General features: G+C 42.1%; 1 protein-coding gene across 5 annotated transcripts in view; it reads left to right on the top strand.

The window, feature by feature from the left end:
• Positions 1–19,312, top strand: part of CSMD1 (CUB and Sushi multiple domains 1) — a 997,036-nt gene that overhangs the window by 908,206 nt on the left and 69,518 nt on the right. For all 5 annotated transcript variants that reach the window (XM_082215381.1, XM_082215380.1, XM_082215382.1 and 2 more), the window contains 6 exons: positions 930–1,075; positions 3,188–3,268; positions 5,526–5,639; positions 8,793–8,981; positions 9,781–9,927; positions 14,826–15,014. In XM_082215381.1, coding sequence (XP_082071507.1) covers positions 930–1,075; positions 3,188–3,268; positions 5,526–5,639; positions 8,793–8,981; positions 9,781–9,927; positions 14,826–15,014 — 866 coding nt within the window. The remainder of the gene's footprint in view (positions 1–929; positions 1,076–3,187; positions 3,269–5,525; positions 5,640–8,792; positions 8,982–9,780; positions 9,928–14,825; positions 15,015–19,312) is intronic.

Genomic DNA, 19,312 nt, shown 5'->3' with positions numbered 1-19,312 from the left:
AAGCTGTTGATCTTTTGGTTGATAAAGAACTATTCTTTAAAGTGACATCTTAATATCTGCTCCGCCATAGGCACCTCACTGCCCAAAACAGCTTTTTCATTAATAAAGGCATTAGTAAAATTTTGGAAATGTTTTTCAAGTGGACTAGAAAAGTCCCTGGTTCCTGGGAGAGCAGATGCTTCATAGCCCAGATGCTTACTAATTTGAAAAGTTGCCAGCTTTTGTGTGGCAGCGTAAAGCAATAGTGTCATTAAATGGTGTTGTTCATAGTGTCATTAACCCTGCTAGAAGAATGGCAAAAATTGTTATACTTTTGTAAGTAGCAGCAAAGCCCTTTTAATTGTGGTAGCTGAAAATCAGAATCACGTATTACTTTAAAAAATAATTTGGGAAGAAAAATCAGTTTATACACATATAAGAATAGTGTAATGCCATATTTTGTTTTGAAATGAATTATTTCTCCTGTTGAAAATGCGGTTTTTATTTCTCTCTTTCACTAAGTATGGCACTGACATTTGTTTCATTGGCTGACATCAGACATATAATGTCAAGGCTGAGTTTTCAGTGACTAGTAAAGTGTTTAAAGAACAGCACCTATATGAAATACCCATATATATATTTCTATATATAACAATAGAATGAAGCACCTCAGGTGATCTCATGGCAAACTATACAGTACTGAACCTTCTTTCGTACAAATATTACTTACATAGCTTTTCCAGCTTCTCCTAAAAGGTCAAGCTTTTCACATTGGCAGGAATGTACTTAATCGCCTTCCTAGATTTGCATGCAAATGAATTACTATGCTACAATTGTTAGGATTAACCTGCCTTCTTGAAGATTTAAAGCTACCATCAAGAGAAAACAGAGTTAATTTAAACCTTAATTACAGGCTTTTGCTGACACTTCTCTTTTCTCTTGGTCCCTAGGGATGGGCCAGACCAAAATTCTCCTCAGCTGGGAGTGTTCAGCGGGAATACAGCTCTTGAGACAGCTTATAGCTCAAGCAATCAAGTCCTTCTCAAGTTTCACAGTGACTTCTCCACTGGAGGGTTCTTTGTTCTCAATTTTCATGGTCAGTTCTCCTCTTCTCATCTTACAAATCGTGCCTGTGAGATAGAGGCTGCGTGTGGAGCTTTAAAGGGATATTTTCTGCCTACTGATGTTAAAATAAATTAGACTGGTTTAATTGGCATGATATTTTCATTTAATAAAAACCTCTAGAGTAACAGTCTTTATTATCCACAGCCAAATGAGTGTTAAATATTTAATATTGAGTTACTTGGTTTTTTAATATTTTAATGGGAAAAAACTCTGGCCCACTTAACCCTGGCCATGCACTCCTCTCTAAGTCCTAAGGACTTTCTGGTGTTAAGAAAACCCAGTGGTATCCTAATCTCCCGTTGAGAATATTTTAGCTGCTTAGAGACACGAGGCATTTTTTCACTTGGAACTTTGAAATTGTTTCAGTGTCTAGTTACATAGTTAAAGGGTCAGAGACCCGGAGAGGGAAAAGTTAAATAGCATACGTTTATTTAGGATTATTTTGATTCATTTTCATTTTGTCACACACTTATTCCCTGGAAAAGGGGCAAGGGGGCGGCATTTGATTTTAAAGAAAGTAGCAAGACTTCTAGCTATAAAATACTTAGGCAAAGAAAGGGGAAAGGAAATGAAGAACGGAAGTAAGTGTGCGTGACATACAGGGGAATTGCTCTTCATTTCACATTGAAGGCCCGTGTCTCAGAAACTGAAAAGCCATTTGGCTTAGGGAAATGGTGCAGAAACTGTGGCGTCCAACTCCCATCAGCCCGAGCAAGTGTAGCCAGTGGAGAAGGATCATGGGACTTGTAATCCAAAAACCTCTGCAGGACTACAGGTTCCACATCCCTGGCTTAGGGTATGATACTGCCCCACTGCTACAGTGAATCAGCTGACCCAGAGACAGTCCAACAGCCTAACTGTGACTAGTTAGAGTTGTTGCAATGGCTCCAGCTCAGTAGCCGTAGGCTGTGATAACTTGCTCTCAGCTTGGATCTGTTGCAAAGGCTCCAGTCAGACACAAGCCATGCTAGTGGTTATGGCATGGTATGTTGGTTGTGTAGTCAAGCACAGTTCCCAAACATTTTTTTAAAAATATGTATTGAGATTTATGCAAAGTGTCATGGACTGGTTGGACGCAAAGGAATGGTGGGAGAACCAAGGGAAGAAGGCTTAGAGCCCAGGGAGTGGTGGTGGAGTGATGATGAGTGGTCAGAGGAAGAAGACTGGGAAGAGGTGATGTTGGATGTTGAAGTGGTAACAGAGCTGGGAGAGTCTGTGGCAGAGAGAAGTCAAGAAGCAGGCAAGGAGGGAGGTCAAGAGGCTGAGATGAGTCAGGCTGGTGAAGAGTCACGGATATCTCCACCTCCTGTTGTGACAAGCTCCCCTTCCCCCCATCTCCCAGAACCAGGAGAGGCATGAAAAGAGCAGAAAAGAGATTGGCTGCACAGCTGTACAGTCTCTGATTTCTTGGAAATATCCCTGGAGAGGAGGAAACCTAGACAGTTGTGGGGAGGTGGGAACCTTCAGTCTCAGCAACTTGCTTTCATGTAGGAAGTACCACCAGGAATGAGTTACTGTGCTCATTCGGCCTGGCACTCAGCCAAGACTGTGGATATCATATTTTTACTAATAAAGAGCTAACTCCAACTTTGTGTGATTACTGACCAGCTTGCTCTTTGACATAAAGGCATGCATTTATGGAAGTAAAAGTGCTACTCCATTTAGGAACGTTGATTCATATTCTCAGCAAGCTATGAATAAGAGCTTTCACTTGGCTTCCAAGCCTTCCGCTGTGCCCATGTCGCACACCTTATTAAACCATAGGTTTCTTTCCGGCTTCCCAGTCATAGTTTGTTTGCAGCGACCAAGCTGAGTGCTGTTTTCCATGTAACACAAAATCAGCCTCAACTTTGTTTCCTCCCTGATGCCGCTAAAGGTTAGCAGGGGAGAGGGAAGGAGGGACTTGCAAACTTTTAAGCAGCATGCGCCATCGCACTGCTTATTCACGTTAAAGCATAGTTTAAAATAAACAGTTGCTCAATGTGACATGTGAACCAGCTTGAGGACAGTTTCACAACTGCCAGCTTGTAATGAGGCTTTGTTATCAAAGAGATACTAATGCAATTTTGCTTTGATTTTGTAGCGTATCAGCTGAAGAAGTGCCAGCCTCCGCCAACAGTTCCGCAAGCTGAATTGCTTACAGAAGATGACGATTTTGAAATAGGTGATAATTTTTCCTCCCGTTGATGCATCAGTTCTCTGTCCAGACTTTTACACAGATGATGTTGGTGGTATTCCTGAATGCGATTTGTTTGAATTAGTCTTGGGTGAAATTTATTTATTGAGTAAATTTATTTGTAGTAGTCATAGGTTAAATTTAACAAATCTTCTGAAATGTGCATTGCTGTTGCATAAGAGTAAAAGTGCCTGCTGGATCGAGCCAGTTGCCTACCGAGTCCAGCCAGATCCCTATGGGAAGCCAGTAAGCCAGACCTGAGCACGACAACACTCTCCCAACTTGTGTTTCCCAGCAGTTCATATTCAGAGGCTTATTCAGTGAATGCCTCTGAATTCATATATATTCAGTGGAGGTAGAATGTAGGTATCTTGGCTAACAGCCCGTAATAGTCTTGTCCTCCATCCCAGTTAAACATTTTTTGGGAAAGAGGTTGATGCTCCTTGCAGCCAGCCTTTGTCAACCTGGTTCCTTCCATATGCCTTTGACTCCAACCTTCCTCAACCCTACCGCCAAAACAGCCATGATGGCTGGCACTGATGGGAGTCATAGTCTAACATTTACAGAGGTCAGCCGCTTGGAGAAGGCTCCTTTGAGCAGTGCATAACTTCAGAGTGTAGTAATTCAAAAGCACCAGTGGCTGGCAACTGCAGATACACTATCAGTCAGTTCGATTATTTCTAACACATGGATTTTGCAAGAGGTCTGAGTTGGGCTGCACAAAACTCCTACATTTGCCTGAGCTTTGAACAGAAATGAAGGTGGACAGAGAAATCCTGGGACATTTTTTGGGGGGGGAAGAATCTATCTGAAAATTGAGTTGGGGGGGGCGTGATTGCATTATTTTAATCAACTGTTTTATGATGTGATCAGAGAACATGCCTTTCTTTTCTTCAGTCTTTCTGCTTTTGAAATGAAGCCATAGCTTGGCAACAGAGCACTCAGCAGCATTGTTGCTTCATTCATGGGAAATGAGTCTACTAAAGTCCTGGGAATGCTACTACTCCAGTAAGAATGCAAGGCCAACAAGCTGGAACATTCACAAGGCGCAGTTTCCCCAGCGCATGGCAACCACATTTGTCAGGCACTCTGCAGTTAAGCTGTGGCTTCATTATAAAATGGGGGGGGGGAAAGAAGAAGAAAATAAAGAGGGCAGCCCTTGAACAATCTTGTGAAAAAGTAACTAATGCCAAACAACACCCTAAATCACTCCCACTCTTCGAAAACAAATCTCTTTTTCTTTCTCCCTTTCTTCGGTAGGCATTTGGCCTTGCCAAAGACTCCAATAATTATTGCTAAAACATTTACATGTGAACGTTTGTGCAGTTCCAGGTTTGGGACTCGTACACAATGTGTGGGTGGGTGGGTAAAAGAAAACAAAAGTTCTTGGCGGGGGGAGTTAGTGGGAGGAAGCACAGATAGCTGTTAAGAGAGCTTTCTTAAAGGTTGTGCAGACACTTTAGTGCAGAGGAAGTGTGAGGAACAGAACAAACGTTTTGCCAAACTGTTTCACTAGGGACATGTATTTCAGCAGGAAAAATAAGATTAAAAAGCAAGAGCGTACTGTTTAGCTGTCATTCTGGAGTGTTTGGCGATCAGAAATTCTTTTAATCGAATGAGAGGCATCCATTTTAAATCCATCACTAAAGTCCCATTGAAATCAATATGAAAAGATAGTCATGGCTATCTTTTTTGTGGGCAGTAATTGTGATTCTAAGTTAGTCTGCATCCTGCCCTATATGTTTGAAGTCTGTTCTCATTGTTTCATTCAAACACAACTGTAAACATATGGCATAAGTAAAACTGAATTTTCAGTCATGACTGCAATATTATTTCCCTCACTTCTTCTTCACATAGATAATTGGTCAAATTTTCTGTATATCATCCTTGATATATATATTTTTTCAAACTCTGATTTGCTGTACTGTTTTACTGTATTCAATTGCCCTTCTATTTTGATGTGTTTTGTGTATTTTCTCCCTCCCTCCACCCCCCCCTCACACACACACACACTTTTTGGTCATAGTAACCAACCCATGGACCTCTCTTCTCAGACATCTTACAAAATATTTTCATTTGCTTTTATCTGCTGTTTTAGTTAGGCTTTGAAAAGCAAGCTTATTTTTAAAAACTTTTTATATTGTTGTATTTATTTATTTTTTAAATGAACACTGCCTTGAGACTTTGTTGTCCAACGTGGGATATAAATGTGCAGTCTAAATTTCTGCGTTACAAATTATTTCAGGTGACTTTGCCAAGTACAAGTGCCATCCTGGCTATACATTGGTTGGGAATGACATGATGTTCTGCAAGCTTAAAGCACAACTCCAGTTTGATGGTTCTCCTCCATCTTGTGAAGGTATGTATGCATCAGTGGTATTATATATTGGTATTATGCTGGTGTTTTCATTCACTGTGTTTCGTATTTAAAATTATTTTGAACCAATGAAGTATTAAGAATGAAAAGCTATGACTAAACATTGAAACTTGTTTTCTGTTTTGAATGTTCAGAATACATCCCAGCTGCATCCCAGCATGCATATCAGTACAGACCCTGTACTAATGTTTTACAGAGCGATCTTACCAGACTGTGGGGCTGGACAAACCACTTTTTATATACCTGTTTATGTATGCAACCATAATTTTAATGCAGGGATGCAAAGTTACTTGGTTGTTAGGATTGTAAATTACCTAGAAAAGAGCTTGTGATGCAAGAAAAAAGAAGAAACAATTATCTGTGGGAATGGGTGAATAGTACAAATTTTGGCACTGAGCGGGTGTGGGAGGGAGCTATGTAAATGAAGTAGGAAAAGCTGAACAAAGGCTGGGAAGCGAGATTTCTCAACATTCCATTGAAAGGAGAATTGCAGCTCTAATGAGCTTTGGGGACCAAAACCAGGTAAATGGAGCACTGAACAGTGACAGGTTGTGGGATGCAGTGTGTGCTGTAGTCTCTCCTTTCAAAGATACTGGTAACGTATTGCACTGTAGACCTAAACACCCTTCAGCGACATATGCTGAATACCACACTGAACACCTATGAAGGCTATTAAACCAGCCATTTGCTTCTTTGCGTCTTATGGCCAATTGTTCCTAATTACTCTGCTGTGAATTCTCCAGGCTTCCTTTGATATTCTTTATTTTGTTCTTTGGCCTTCCATTCTACACCCTCCACCCCCAACCCCCATGCAAACTTTTATTTTAAGATGCAGTTTCAGCCATCGTGTTTTCAGATTCCGGCTGCCTGCTGGAAGAACTTAGGTTTGGGGTCGACTGGAAACGAGGGAGTCCCTGACCTGCATCAAGGGGTAACTCCCCCACTGGATTGCACCTGGGGAGTGCTGTGGCTCCTTGCCCCCACCTGAGCGTCCAGACAGAAGCATCTCCCATGGATCCCTTTAATGGGATTGCCCCAATTTGGAGGGGCCAGGTAGAGATTACAACCTTCCCCCACACCCAAGAGCAACATGCGACCACAATATATAAATATATAAATACCCAAGCTTCTGGGTGCAGGCAAGCTCTCCGCTAGCCGTGGGAGAGCCGCGCCACTTTGCACGGCTCTCCCATGGCTAGCGGAGGGCTGCGCGAAGCCCGAAGCTTGGGGCGTGCTGAGCTCAGCGCGCCCCAAGCTTCTGGGTGCAGGCAAGCTCTCCGCTAGCCGTGGGAGAGCTGCGTCTCCCACGGCTAGCGGATAGCTTCCTGAAGCCTGGAGAGCAAGAGGGGTCGGGGCACACCAACCCCTCTCACTCTCCAGGCTTCAGTGAAAGCCTGCATTCACCCCATAGGACGCACACACATTTCCCCTTCATTTTTGGAGGGGGAAAAAGTGCGTCCTATAGGGCGAAAAATACGGTACTTGCACTTTGATGTGCTTTCGAACTGCTAGGTTGGCAGGAGCAGGGACTGAGCAATGGGAGCGCACCTCATCACAGGGATTCAAACCGCCAACTTTCTGATAGGCAAGTCCTAGACTCTGTGGTTTAACCCACAGTGCCACCCATGTCCGGAGAGATTGGTAGAGCACCCAAAACAGATTTAGGGTGTGTGCAGGGGGAGGAGAGAGGGAGACGGCTCCAATTTGCTTAGTGCTGCAACTGAATACAACTCCTAGTTACAGACTGAACATGTAGTACATTAAAGGAATGGGAGACAGAAAATGTTCTCAGCTCCAATGCATCTACTTGCTTCAGCAGGGTCGGTAGCAGTTCAAACTGCTTTGTGCAGCAAGTTGCTCAGTGAGGAGCCAGGCCAGAGATAGTACATAGATAAAGTCAGGGAGCATTCCCTGTGAGTGATGTCCCTCCATTGCTAAGGAGCCTGAAAGGTTCAGTACACTACAGCTTTTGGCCAGCACTTTCCTCTGCTATTAAAATGTCACAGGCAATGAAGTGCCCAGAACCAAAGGTTTAGATCTTAACTACACTTCAAGTAGGAATGTCCTTTGAGCACAACTATTTGTGCTTTTCCAAAAATCTGCTCTGGATGTTTGGTGGACACCAAAAGTAGCATGAGAGACCATTGGGGGGGGGTGTAGGAGGAAGACAGAATTGGCCAAAAACGCCATCATTTCCCCCTTCTACCATCAGGCTCCTCCACAAGAACCCCTTCCGTTTGTTAGGATCCAAGCCAGTGTTTGAGGCTCAAGGGCAAGAGACCTCCATCACTTTACAGTGGCACCCAACCCTCCCCCCTCATTAATTATTCCCATTATTTGGAAGTGTAATGATGAGTGATGAAACATTAATGTTCCTTTCCTAGACATCTGTGTCCCTTTCTTTGATCATGACATATATCAGTCTTGTGAAACATTTACCTTTACAGTTGAACATCTGAAGTTTCTTTCAAGTAATGAATAGCCAATTAGATATGCCAACCTGCCTGTGTCTAGAGGACAGTTTTTAGGTCAATCTTCTCTGTATCTGGAATGCTTTGATTATTAAACACACACAAACATTGTGCACCAGATTTTCCCCAATTCTTATATGTTATTCAATAGGCCTGTGATGGCACCATCAATCATTTTCCTTTTATATAATCACTTATTATCCATTACTTCACTGGAAAATGTTCCAGGCACATGCAGCTAATCAGGACATTCACTTTAGGCAGACATGGACACTCGGGTAAGCACAGAGTTTGCTGTGAATGTAAATGTTTTTTTTGTGTTGAGGACTTTCTTCAGTTTACCATTACAATATCTGCTTTTATAAACCCAGTAGCCCTGATTCCCTAATTTCCTTCTGAACTGCATTCTGATGGAATTGTTGTGGTCATAACAAGCAGTGGTAGATAGTTTCCTTTATAAAGAAGTCTTCCATTCTTCTTTCAACATGTTATAAATTTCAAAAGTGGATTGAAGGTCTTTCTTTGTACCTGTTTAAAAAAGGAAAATATGGGGGAGTAATTGTTTTCTATTTCTCTCTCTCTCTCTCTCTCTCTCTCTCTCTCTCTCTCTCTCTGTGTGTGTGTGTGTGTGTGTTTCTCCCTTCCCTATCCTTCTATTTTACAGCACAATGCCCAGCAAATGAAGTCCGCACAGATTCATCTGGAGTAATCCTTAGTCCAGGATATCCGGAGAACTACCCAAACTCACAGACTTGTTCCTGGACTCTTAAAGTTGATCCAAATTATAATATATCTATCTTTGTAGAAACATTTCAAAGTGAAAAACAGTTTGATGAGTTGGAAATCTTTGATGGTGAGAAGAATTCTTATTGACTGAGCTAACCAAATGTGTATACAACTTGATTGGAGTAAAGATCTTGTAACAATTCATAACTTGGGTCCAAGGTAATTTAGGAACCGGCTGAACTCTTATGTCGCAGCTCAGTCGCTGAGATCATCTGCAGGAGTGGCACTGGTCATCCCATGAGTTGGCAAGGCTCATCGGATAACAACAAGAAATTGAAACTTTAGTGTCATCAGCCAAGTATTGTGAATTCTTCTACCAGTACAGATTCAGCAGGCGCTTTCTGTTTCAACTTTACTTTTAAAAGATGAGGTTGCTGAGGGTCTCTCCAAACCCCCACTTTTCCTATAATAATAAAAAAATCAAAACCTTGCCACACTTCAGGCAGCAGCTTGAGACCCTTCAGCATTCCAACAGTATCCATGGGACAATCTGTCCCAGGAACACTGCTGCATTGCTGCAGATGGCCAAGCTACTGCTTGAAGTGGTTACATTTTTTTGTTCGTTTTTTAAGCGGAAATAAGAAAGATACACACACCCATTTCATCTTTAAGAAGACGGCCGTCAAGCCCAAAACAAATTCTTATAATGTGCCCCTCTGTTCCCAAAGATTAATCCAATCTTCAGAGGGCACCTCACCTCCCCACCCATGTTTTCTTTTACATGAATGAAAACACACTGTCAGACTAAAATATTAATGCATACAGATTGGTTTATCAGAATTTGTGTAAGTTTTGATATTCCATAAAAAGGTTTCTTAAAGATATTCTTTGTTGTCTTCATCATCATGATGTCTTTTTCCCTGCAGGTTCTTCTGGACAAAGCCCTTTGTTGGTTGCGTTGAGCGGAAATCACACCGGGCAGCTTAACTACACAAGCAAATCCAATCAGTTGTATCTGCGTTGGTCAACTGACCATGCAACGAGTAAGAAAGGATTCAAGATACGTTATTCAGGTTAGTAGCCATAACCTTGGAGGCCATAATGTTGGAGGGGTGGCCAACTTTCAATATAGCTCTCAAGCTGGAAAAGTTTTGCCAACCTTGTATAGGTGGATGATTAATTAGTAGTAGCAACGATAGTAGCATAGAACTTTGCTTTGTATTGGATTCTGCTGAATGCTTCTAGCATCTTCAATAAGAAACTGTGGTGGAAATACTCTCACTGCCCTGGGATCTTTTTATAATGGGCAGTATATAAATTGAAATAAAAATATTTTGCTACAAAGAAGACAAAATCCCTGCATTGTTAAGACTAGTCATGCATGTGGGTAAAATTCCTTCTGAGTCCTGTCAACTGATAGCTAGCATTTGTCAATCAGAAAGTAACAAACACTAAAACTAGGGTGGGAAAGTTCTCCAATAATGTGGTTTAGTAATTTTATATTCAAGACATTTTTATTCTGTCCTTCCTCCAAGAAACTAAGGAAAGCGTACTTCTACAGCCATCCACCTTGCTGCTCATTTGAACCTCACAATCGCAAGTGGCCCAGTCAGAGAGTTGCCTGGCTGTGAAGATTTGAACCAAGGTCTCCCCAACTGCAGTCTAGCACTCCAAGCTGAATGCTATGCTGGCATGCTCTTCCTCACACTGATTGGTTTATGATGAATCGGGGGCTCAAGTGCATTTCTATAGATTGTGCTGTCTTCACTCTACATGGAAACTTAACTACAGGGTGTATACATGTTTTACACACACCAGCTATTTTTTTTAATTAAAAATACTTTTTTGAGTTCATGTCCGCAGTAAATAAGAATGACCCAAAAGAACAATATTTCATTGTTGAATAAATATCCCCCTTCTCTCTTTCACAGAAGAGAAAGAAGAACATATGCTTCTGTGAATTTTCAGAGGAAATGTTATTGGCCAGTATTAACTTTGAGGGTACAAATACATTTTGACTTTGTAAGTGGGCAAGCCACCTTTGGAGAACAGCTCACAGTAAACCTTCTCCTTTATTTCACTGACAGCACGTCTTGAAAGGCTGCATAGTTCTCCCCATGTCTGTTAAGTTTCACATCTGATGTAGGAGAGACAGCCAGCATGAGAAAGGAATAACAGTGAGCAGCAGAGTAAGCAATTGGGCCTGCATCTTAATAAGGGAAGGCAGCAGCATGAAAAATGGGGAAAGAAACCAGGGGCTCAGAAAGGCTATTGAAGCTATGGCAGCTGTGACTGAGCCAGCAGGCAGCCTCACAACTATCAGCCTATTGTAATGATTTACTGCCTCCCTGCTTCCCTCCTTGTTCCTCCAACCATGACTTTGCACAAGGTTTGGCAAGTAGCAGATGTCCGGAAGATTCTGCAGAGTTTGGTGAGGTTTTCTTCTGTGATGCCTTCCAAAACGGGAGATATTGCAGAACGGTAATCCTTCTCATTTTTGCTGCCAGAAAATAGCCACAGAGATGCAAGCAAGTCTACACAGTGTGGGCTACACAGTGGTCTAAGGAAAACAAGTATGTTTCTGTCCTTGGCCTTTCCGACCTTCCACTGACCAATACAGTCTTGTTTGCGAAACTGCCTTACTGAAACTGTCTGGCCATCAAGCTCATTATTGTCTATACCAGCCTTCTCCAATCTTGTGCCCTCCTGATGTTGTTAGATGCCAGCTTCCATCAGCAATAGCCAGCATGGGATAAGGGGAGTTGTAGACCAGGCTTTCCCAATATGGTGTCCTCTAGATATATTGGACAACAACTCCCCTTATCCCACGCTGGCTATTGCTGATGGAAGCTGGCATCTAACAACATTAGGAGGGCACAAGGTTGGAGAAGGCTGGTATAGACAATAATGAGCTGTTGTCCAATATATCTAGAGGACACCATATTGGGAAAGCCTGGTCTACCATGATTTGGAGTAGCTCTCCAGGGTTTAAGACTGAGGTATTTCCCAGCCCTGGGCTATTCTGTCATTAAACCTGAGACTTTGTCTTCTATGACTGAGCTATAGTTTTTCTGAATGAGTTCTATCAGGGCTGCTTGTATTTGTACTGTATTTCAGTGTATTTATTTATTTCCATAAAATTTATATACCACTTGATTGTAAAAAACAAAAACATTTAAGCTGTTTACAAAAGATAAAACAGAAAAAATACACCTCTAAAACATACAAAGGTTAAAATATTCAAACAAGGTTAAAAATACCTCAGATTTTTATACATTTAGGTATCCCTTGTCTAAACAGGAATGTGTTTAGCAGATTCCAAAAAGGGTACAGTGATGGCACCTGCCTCAAATCAGTATCTCTATGCCATTGAAACTGCAAAATTTAATACATTCCCTTTCAAGTTTCTGATTTATGTGACTAAGAACATAAGCATGAAAATATGTAGGTAATATCTGGTATAAAATCCTTGCAAGCCAGAAAGGGAGGACTTTCCACCCATGATTAGGGCTTGGGGGTTACCTGTTACCAAGGATGGAAATTACCGTAAGTGATCTCCATAGCACTTGGCTGAAGCACAACAAATCATGAAGATTCCCCACACACACACACAAAATTACAATTTACATAATTTATGGAGCATTCCTAATTCCCATCTGGGAGCAGTGGAGTCACTGCCATATCCCAACCCCAAGTGCTCATGTCGGCTAGAGTGGAACTTATGTTTGCATGTATGGGGCTAAGAGTGGGTTGCGATGCCCAGATCATGCCCATTGCCAGTAGCTGGAGCGGCTTAGGTGCCCACCAGTTCTTTGCTGGCCCAGCTCCCTTCCTTATCCCCTCCTTATCCCAGAAACACCTGCTGGCATTAGCAAAAGTGCAGAAGAGGCCTCCCACTACTGGAGCCTGGGGGGACCATTCTGAGCCTGGCATAGGGATACCTTGGCTACCCACAAACCCAGCCCAGAATGGTGAATCGAGGGTTTGAAATGCTTCGTTTTCTAAGCTATAGAGTCTGGTTTTTATTTTAATTTTCCTAGGTGCAGAGTATATACACAGTATTGTACCCAATGCATGAATGCTTTTAGGACAAGAAAGTCCATCTTGTATATGTATACATAACTTCTCACTGGATTCAGTGGAGCTTACTTCCAAGTAAGCACACTCGGCAGCATTTTCCTAACAAATGTTCATGTGCAGAACGGCAGGGCCTTGAAAAGTTTAAGGAATATGCCAGTCTAAATGACACGGTCTTGTCTGAAAGTTTTGCTGTGCTATTGTTAATGTGTGGCACTAGAGGCCGAGGAGATAAACACAAGAGTTTTTTTAGTTTTCCCTCAGGCTGTTTACTGTGTTGCTCTGACAGCCCTCCTGCATAGGCAATGTCACTGTATTATGCAGGCAGTTACTGACTGTTGTTTAGAACAGACTTTTTTTTTTAATATAGAAGGAGGGAGGAGGGAACCGAAATGACAGAAGGCTATTTGAAGTCACGCAAAAAGTGTAAGATGGAGGGTGGGAATGAAACTATTGTTGATACCAGAGCCTGTTACTGGGACATTCCCTAATTCAGAATAGTGAGAAAATGTTTCTGTTTTCTCAGAATGAATTTTGTGACCATGCTAACATAAGAAAACAATCCTATACACAACAGAAGCGGGAGAAACTTAGGCCTGGGGGCTGAATTCAGCCCTCCATTATGATTTCTCTGGTCCTCGGTAGAGGCAAATTTCGGGAGGCATGAGTGGTGCAGCTGCATTGGGCGCTGAGCCAAGGAGGGTGTCTTCTCAAAGCCCAGTAAGTCCCTGCCCAGCTCTGGGAAGGTGTGAGGGCTCCTACAGGGTCCTCGGGTCCTCTTGCCTCCTTCCCAAAGCTGTGCTGCCAGGCAAGCACTTAACTGGGCTTTGGGAAAGAGGTCAGGGGGCTACAGGACCCTGCCAGAGCCTCGTGCCTCCTCCTCAAAGCCCAGCTGAAGCTGGCGCCACAATTTCAAAGTCTGCTATTTTTCCCCCCATCGGAACTATTGGTTTTATGCATAAGTAATTTATGCAAATATAATCAATTAACTAAAACTGAAATGATTACTTGATTGATTAAGATGCCTTTAACGTTTTGGTCTGCTTTAGATAAGGGGAAATTTGTGCAAGCCAGCAGGTTTCTTCATGTCTGTGTGTACTGGCTTAATAACTGGACGTGCAAATGGGTGCTGCCCCCTTCTTTTGTGGCACTGCAGTGCTCCATACAGCACTCTGAGCACTGTATGTCCATCAGGAAGAGCCCCTGGAATCTGTTTGGGGATCTGAAGAACAAACACATCATAGACTCACCTGCATCTCCCAAGTCATCTAATTGGCATCATTGCTGGTGTGTTGTATGACTTGTATCCAGTTCTGCAGCTCACGCAAGGGAGCTTGTGCAAGGAGAATTCCCCATTCTGGCCTCCCAAATGCATGCTCTGCGCCACCGTCCTCCCAAAAGCCTTTTCTGAGAGGCTTCTCCCTTGTGTGAGCAAACCCCAAAGATCTGATTACACATAGCCCAAGATACTTGATGGGGGTTTGTAGTGGCAAAAAGTCCTCATGCAGCAGCCCATTAGCTCACCTTCATACAATAGGGCCATTGAACATTTTCACACTGGAGCCTTAAACAAATGTTTGCCCAAAGCACTTTGAAATGCAAATGTAAAAACTTAACATTTGAATTAGAATGGCTTCTTCTAATTTCTATTGCACATCAACAATGATCGAAGAAATTGTACATGAGAGGCTCAAAAGCATATTACATTTCACATGCAAAGATATCCTGCTGCTTACTTACAGACAGTTGAAATAGGTTTTCAGTTTAGTATTATTCTCTAAGTGCCTTTCATATGGATTCTGATTGTGAGGCTAGAGCCTGAGTTCACGGGTTTTCAAGCCATAACCAAACATTGCATTTTATTTAATTGCTTCTTTTATGCTTCCCCCTATAGCTCCTTACTGCAGCTTAAACCATATTGTGAAGAATGGTGGAATTGTAAATAAAACCAGGGGTACAGCTGGCAGCACCGTTCGCTATTATTGTAAACCTGGATATAGAATAATTGGCCATAGCAACGCAACTTGTAGACGTCACCCAAATGGCATGTATCAATGGGATTTCCCTGTTCCTCTCTGTCAAGGTAAGATCCTGTTTCTTAACAACACATGCACACACAAAAAATTGAAATTATGGTGGTATCACAGGTTTTTAGAGTGGAGGAAACCCTGACCCTTAGTCTTTGTTTCTTACACCTACCCATTTATGCCACCTAAGCATGAATAGAAAACCTGCTGTTATGTGGAACTACCTCCACTGATTCTGCTGGCACCCATTTCACATAAGAAACTGAATAGGAATGTTATGTTAATAAATAGTGAAAGATTAATGTGGTAATTTGAATGCCCAAGAGAAAACAGTCCTTTAACCGCAACAGCTTCTCCTGAAGAGACATGCATTTGAAGTCATTGTGCATTTTAAACTGCAGCTTGTCTCTTCAGCCTTGAGAATAGCATCCTTTCCTTGCACACTGCGGACATATACACTAAGAATATTTCATTTCGAGGGTACAATACGCCTCGTCAAATTATATATCGCCTTGAAGTCCTTAAGATAGCTCTGTGAGGTCAGCCACAATTCTTGTTTCCTTATATTGTAGATGAGTGACTTATGGTTTGTTTAAGGACACCTAGATTTGAACTGGCTGTTTCCTGGATCACATCTCGCTTTCTTTCAATTATGGCTATAGTAGAGATCTTCAGACATGTAATTGTCATCCCTCCCCACCTTCAACCTGCCAGCACCCAGCCAAAATTCTTACACAAATACATTTTGGCCTTAACGAAAACAAATTATTTTTTAAAACCATCTAGCACAAGACATACTAACGTATTTTTTTAAAAAATGGAGGATTCCCGCCCCCCGACATCCTTTCATGATGTCTGTAGTACCAGTAAAACTGATTCCATTGTGTTTAGTGTGTAATTAAATGCTAAAATTGTACTGTAAATAGTTATTGAAATGTAATTTTAGAAAACGGTGCTGTTCCTTTCTGTTTCTCTTCTACAACAGCCCCCCCTCCCCCACCCCAGTTTTCATAAGAACATGTTTCTAACTTGGGTTAAGCTGTAAGGTCAGGTGGTATTTTTCATTTCCCATCTTGTCAAGGGGCAACTCAGCTAATAAAGCACTTGCTGCTGCATAAAGGACTTGACTCCCTTCCAAGGAATAATAATTTATTGTTATTACTGTTACTTTCAGCTGCTGAAGCAGCAGAAACCTGCACAAGCAGCACTACATTCAAAATAATTATATCTGAAGAAAGTAGCAGTGTCTACAGTTAAGGGTGCTGAAACATTTCCATCATAATATCAATTTTCTAGCTTCCTAGTTCTTGGTTTAAGGTTTGCTTGTTGCTGGGTTTCTCCTTCCAACCTCTTCCCCAATCAAGTTTTTGGGAAGGAAGGAAAGAGCATTTGGCACACCCACCCCATATTTTTCCATCTATGAGACACCCCCTATTTTGGGGGACTCTGATTTAAGAAAATGGGGGGACGTGGCCCCCATGTAAAAGACACCCCCAAATTTTGGACACTATTTTTTAGGGGGGACCTAGTCTTATACCTGGAAAATACAGTAATTCTCAATAGAGAGAGAATAAAATATATAAAAATTGTTACCATAACCTCTGTGCAGTTCTCCATAAGAGAATTCATTTGCACAGGCGAAGCGTATGGAACTGCATGGGATGCCAGAATGCCAATCAAATAATTCTGTAAACAGTTGTTAGGAAAATACTGCAGCGTGTGTAATTGTGCACAGAGGGTAGAGATTAAAACCATGTTTAAGCTATTCAGTCAATCAAAGCAACAGTACTAAATCAAAAATTAAAATAATTAAATGAATGTTAAAACAAGTAACAAAAGTAGCCAAAACAACCAAGAAAACAGTAGTCAGTGAAAGCTAATGCATCCACTCATGTCTTGGATAGGTTTTGTCTTGAAAGGCTGGGTAAAAGATACTAGACTAAGATTTACTTGTCTGCTCAGTTATTTTTTTAAAAAATATTTGTTTTATGGTGGATTATGTTCTTTTGTTGTATTTTCTTGCTGCTGTTGCTGTATATCTGCAATCTGTGTGGATGCAGAGCAGTTTAGAAATGCTTAAAATAAATTAAAGAGCAGAAGGACAATTCAGTTTAAAAGCCTGGCTGTATTTTAAAGAAGCGCTTAAACAGGATTCTTTGGAGGAAGCCTTGTGCTTCAAAAGTGTGGCGTGTTCACAGTCTGCGTTCTTATGGTGGTGTCCTGACTTTGGAACAGCCACCCCAGCACGTTTTGCAAGCATCCTAATTCATATTAGAGGAAGGAGCTCTTTACATGTACTACAGATTATTTAGGCTCTTTAAATCAAAGCCATTTTTGAACTGTGCCTTGAAACAAACTAGTAGCCAGTGACATCCTTAATGCTGAGGAGGTGTGCTTTCAAACTGATCAAACTTTTCCCTTGTTCGTGTTCTTTTAAACAACAGTGTCTATCTGCTTGCAAGAGCTAGAAAGCACTATTGCAGGCTCGTTCAATACTGTGACTAAAAGTCCCTTGGAAGTGACATTGTGTTACGATGTGAGGATGTAGCACATCGTAACACACGGCCACTTACAGAAGACTGTGAGGCAAAGGTTTCGATGAGTATGATAAGCGCCACATAAAAAGAAACAAAGAATCAATAAGTCCTTTGATCATGTTGCACAAATGTAGGTTGGAACGACTCCTGTCTGGGAAAGGTTCGTGGACATGCAATGTAATCTGCATTTCCACATTCTAATCTGAACATGATCTGGCAGATGCAGAATAGGGAGGTTTGCTCCAATTGCATTTGTTGTTGTTGTTGTTTAGTCGTTTAGTCGTGTCCGACTCTTCGTGACCCCATGGACCAGAGCACGCCAGGCACTTCTGTCCTCCACTGCCTCCCGCAGTTTGATCAAACTCATGCTAGTAGCTTCAAGAACACCATCCAACCATCTCATTCTCTGTCGTCCCCTTCTCCTTGTGCCCTCCATCTTTCCCAACATCAGGGTCTTTCCCAGGGAGTCCTCTCTTCTCATGAGGTGGCCAAAGTATTGGAGCCTCAGCTTCACGATCTGTCCTTCCAGTGAGCACTCAGGGCTGATTTCCTTCAGAATGGAGAGGTTTGATCTTCTTGCAGTCCATGGGACTCTCAAGAGTCTCCTCCAGCACCATAATTCAAAAGCATCAATTCTTCGGCGATCAGCCTTCTTTATGGTCCAGCTCTCACTTCCATACATCACTACTGGGAAAACCATGGCTTTTACTATACGGACCTTTGTTGGCAAGGTGATGTCTCTGCTTTTTAAGATGTTGTCTAGGTTTGCCATCGCCTTTCTCCCAAGGAGCAGGCGTCTTTTAATTTCGTAACTGCTGTCACCATCTGCAGTGATCATGGAGCCCAAGAAAGTAAAATCTCTCACTGCCTCCATTTCTTCCCCATCTATTTGCCAGGAGGTGATGGGCCCAGTGGCCATGATCTTCGTTTTTTTGATGTTGAGCTTCAGACCATATTTTGCGCTCTCCTCTTTCACCCTCATTAAAAGGTTCTTTAATTCCTCTTCACTTTCTGCCATCAAGGTTGTGTCGTCTGCATATCTGAGGTTGTTGATATTTCTTCCGGCAATCTTAATTCCGGCTTGGGATTCATCCAGCCCAGCCTTTCGCATGATGAATTCTGCATATAAGTTAAATAAGCAGGGAGACAATATACAGCCTTGCCGTACTCCTTTCCCAATTTGGAACCAATCAGTTGTTCCATATCCAGTTCTAACTGTAGCTTCTTGTCCCACATAGAGATTTCGCAGGAGACAGATGAGGTGATCAGGCACTCCCATTTCTTTAAGAACTTGCCATAGTTTGCTGTGGTCAACACAGTCAAAGGCTTTTGCATAGTCAATGAAGCAGAAGTAGATGTCTTTCTGGAACTCTCTGGCTTTCTCCATAATCCAGCGCATGTTTGCAATTTGGTCTCTGGTTCCTCTGCCTCTTCTAAATCCAGCTTGCACTTCTGGGAGTTCTCGGTCCACATACTGCTTGAGCCTTCCTTGTAGAATTTTAAGCATAACCTTGCTAGCGTGTGAAATGAGTGCAATTGTGTGGTAGTTGGAGCATTCTTTGGCACTGCCTTTCTTTGGGATTGGAATGTAGACTGATCTTCTCCAATCCTCTGGCCACTGCTGAGTTTTCCAAACTTGCTGGCATATTGAGTGTAGCACCTTAACAGCATCATCTTTTAAAATTTTAAACAGTTCAGCTGGAATACCATCACTTCCACTGGCCTTGTTATTTGCAGTGCTTTCTAAGGCCCATTTGACTTCACTCTCCAGGATGTCTGGCTCAAGGTCAGCAACCACACTACCTGGGGTGTACGAG

Source organism: Podarcis vaucheri (genome assembly GCF_965113315.1).
Source record: "Podarcis vaucheri genome assembly, chromosome: 3".
In the NCBI taxonomy this organism is placed as follows: Eukaryota; Metazoa; Chordata; class Lepidosauria; order Squamata; family Lacertidae; genus Podarcis; species Podarcis vaucheri.
This window is presented reverse-complemented; position numbering and strand designations above follow the sequence as displayed.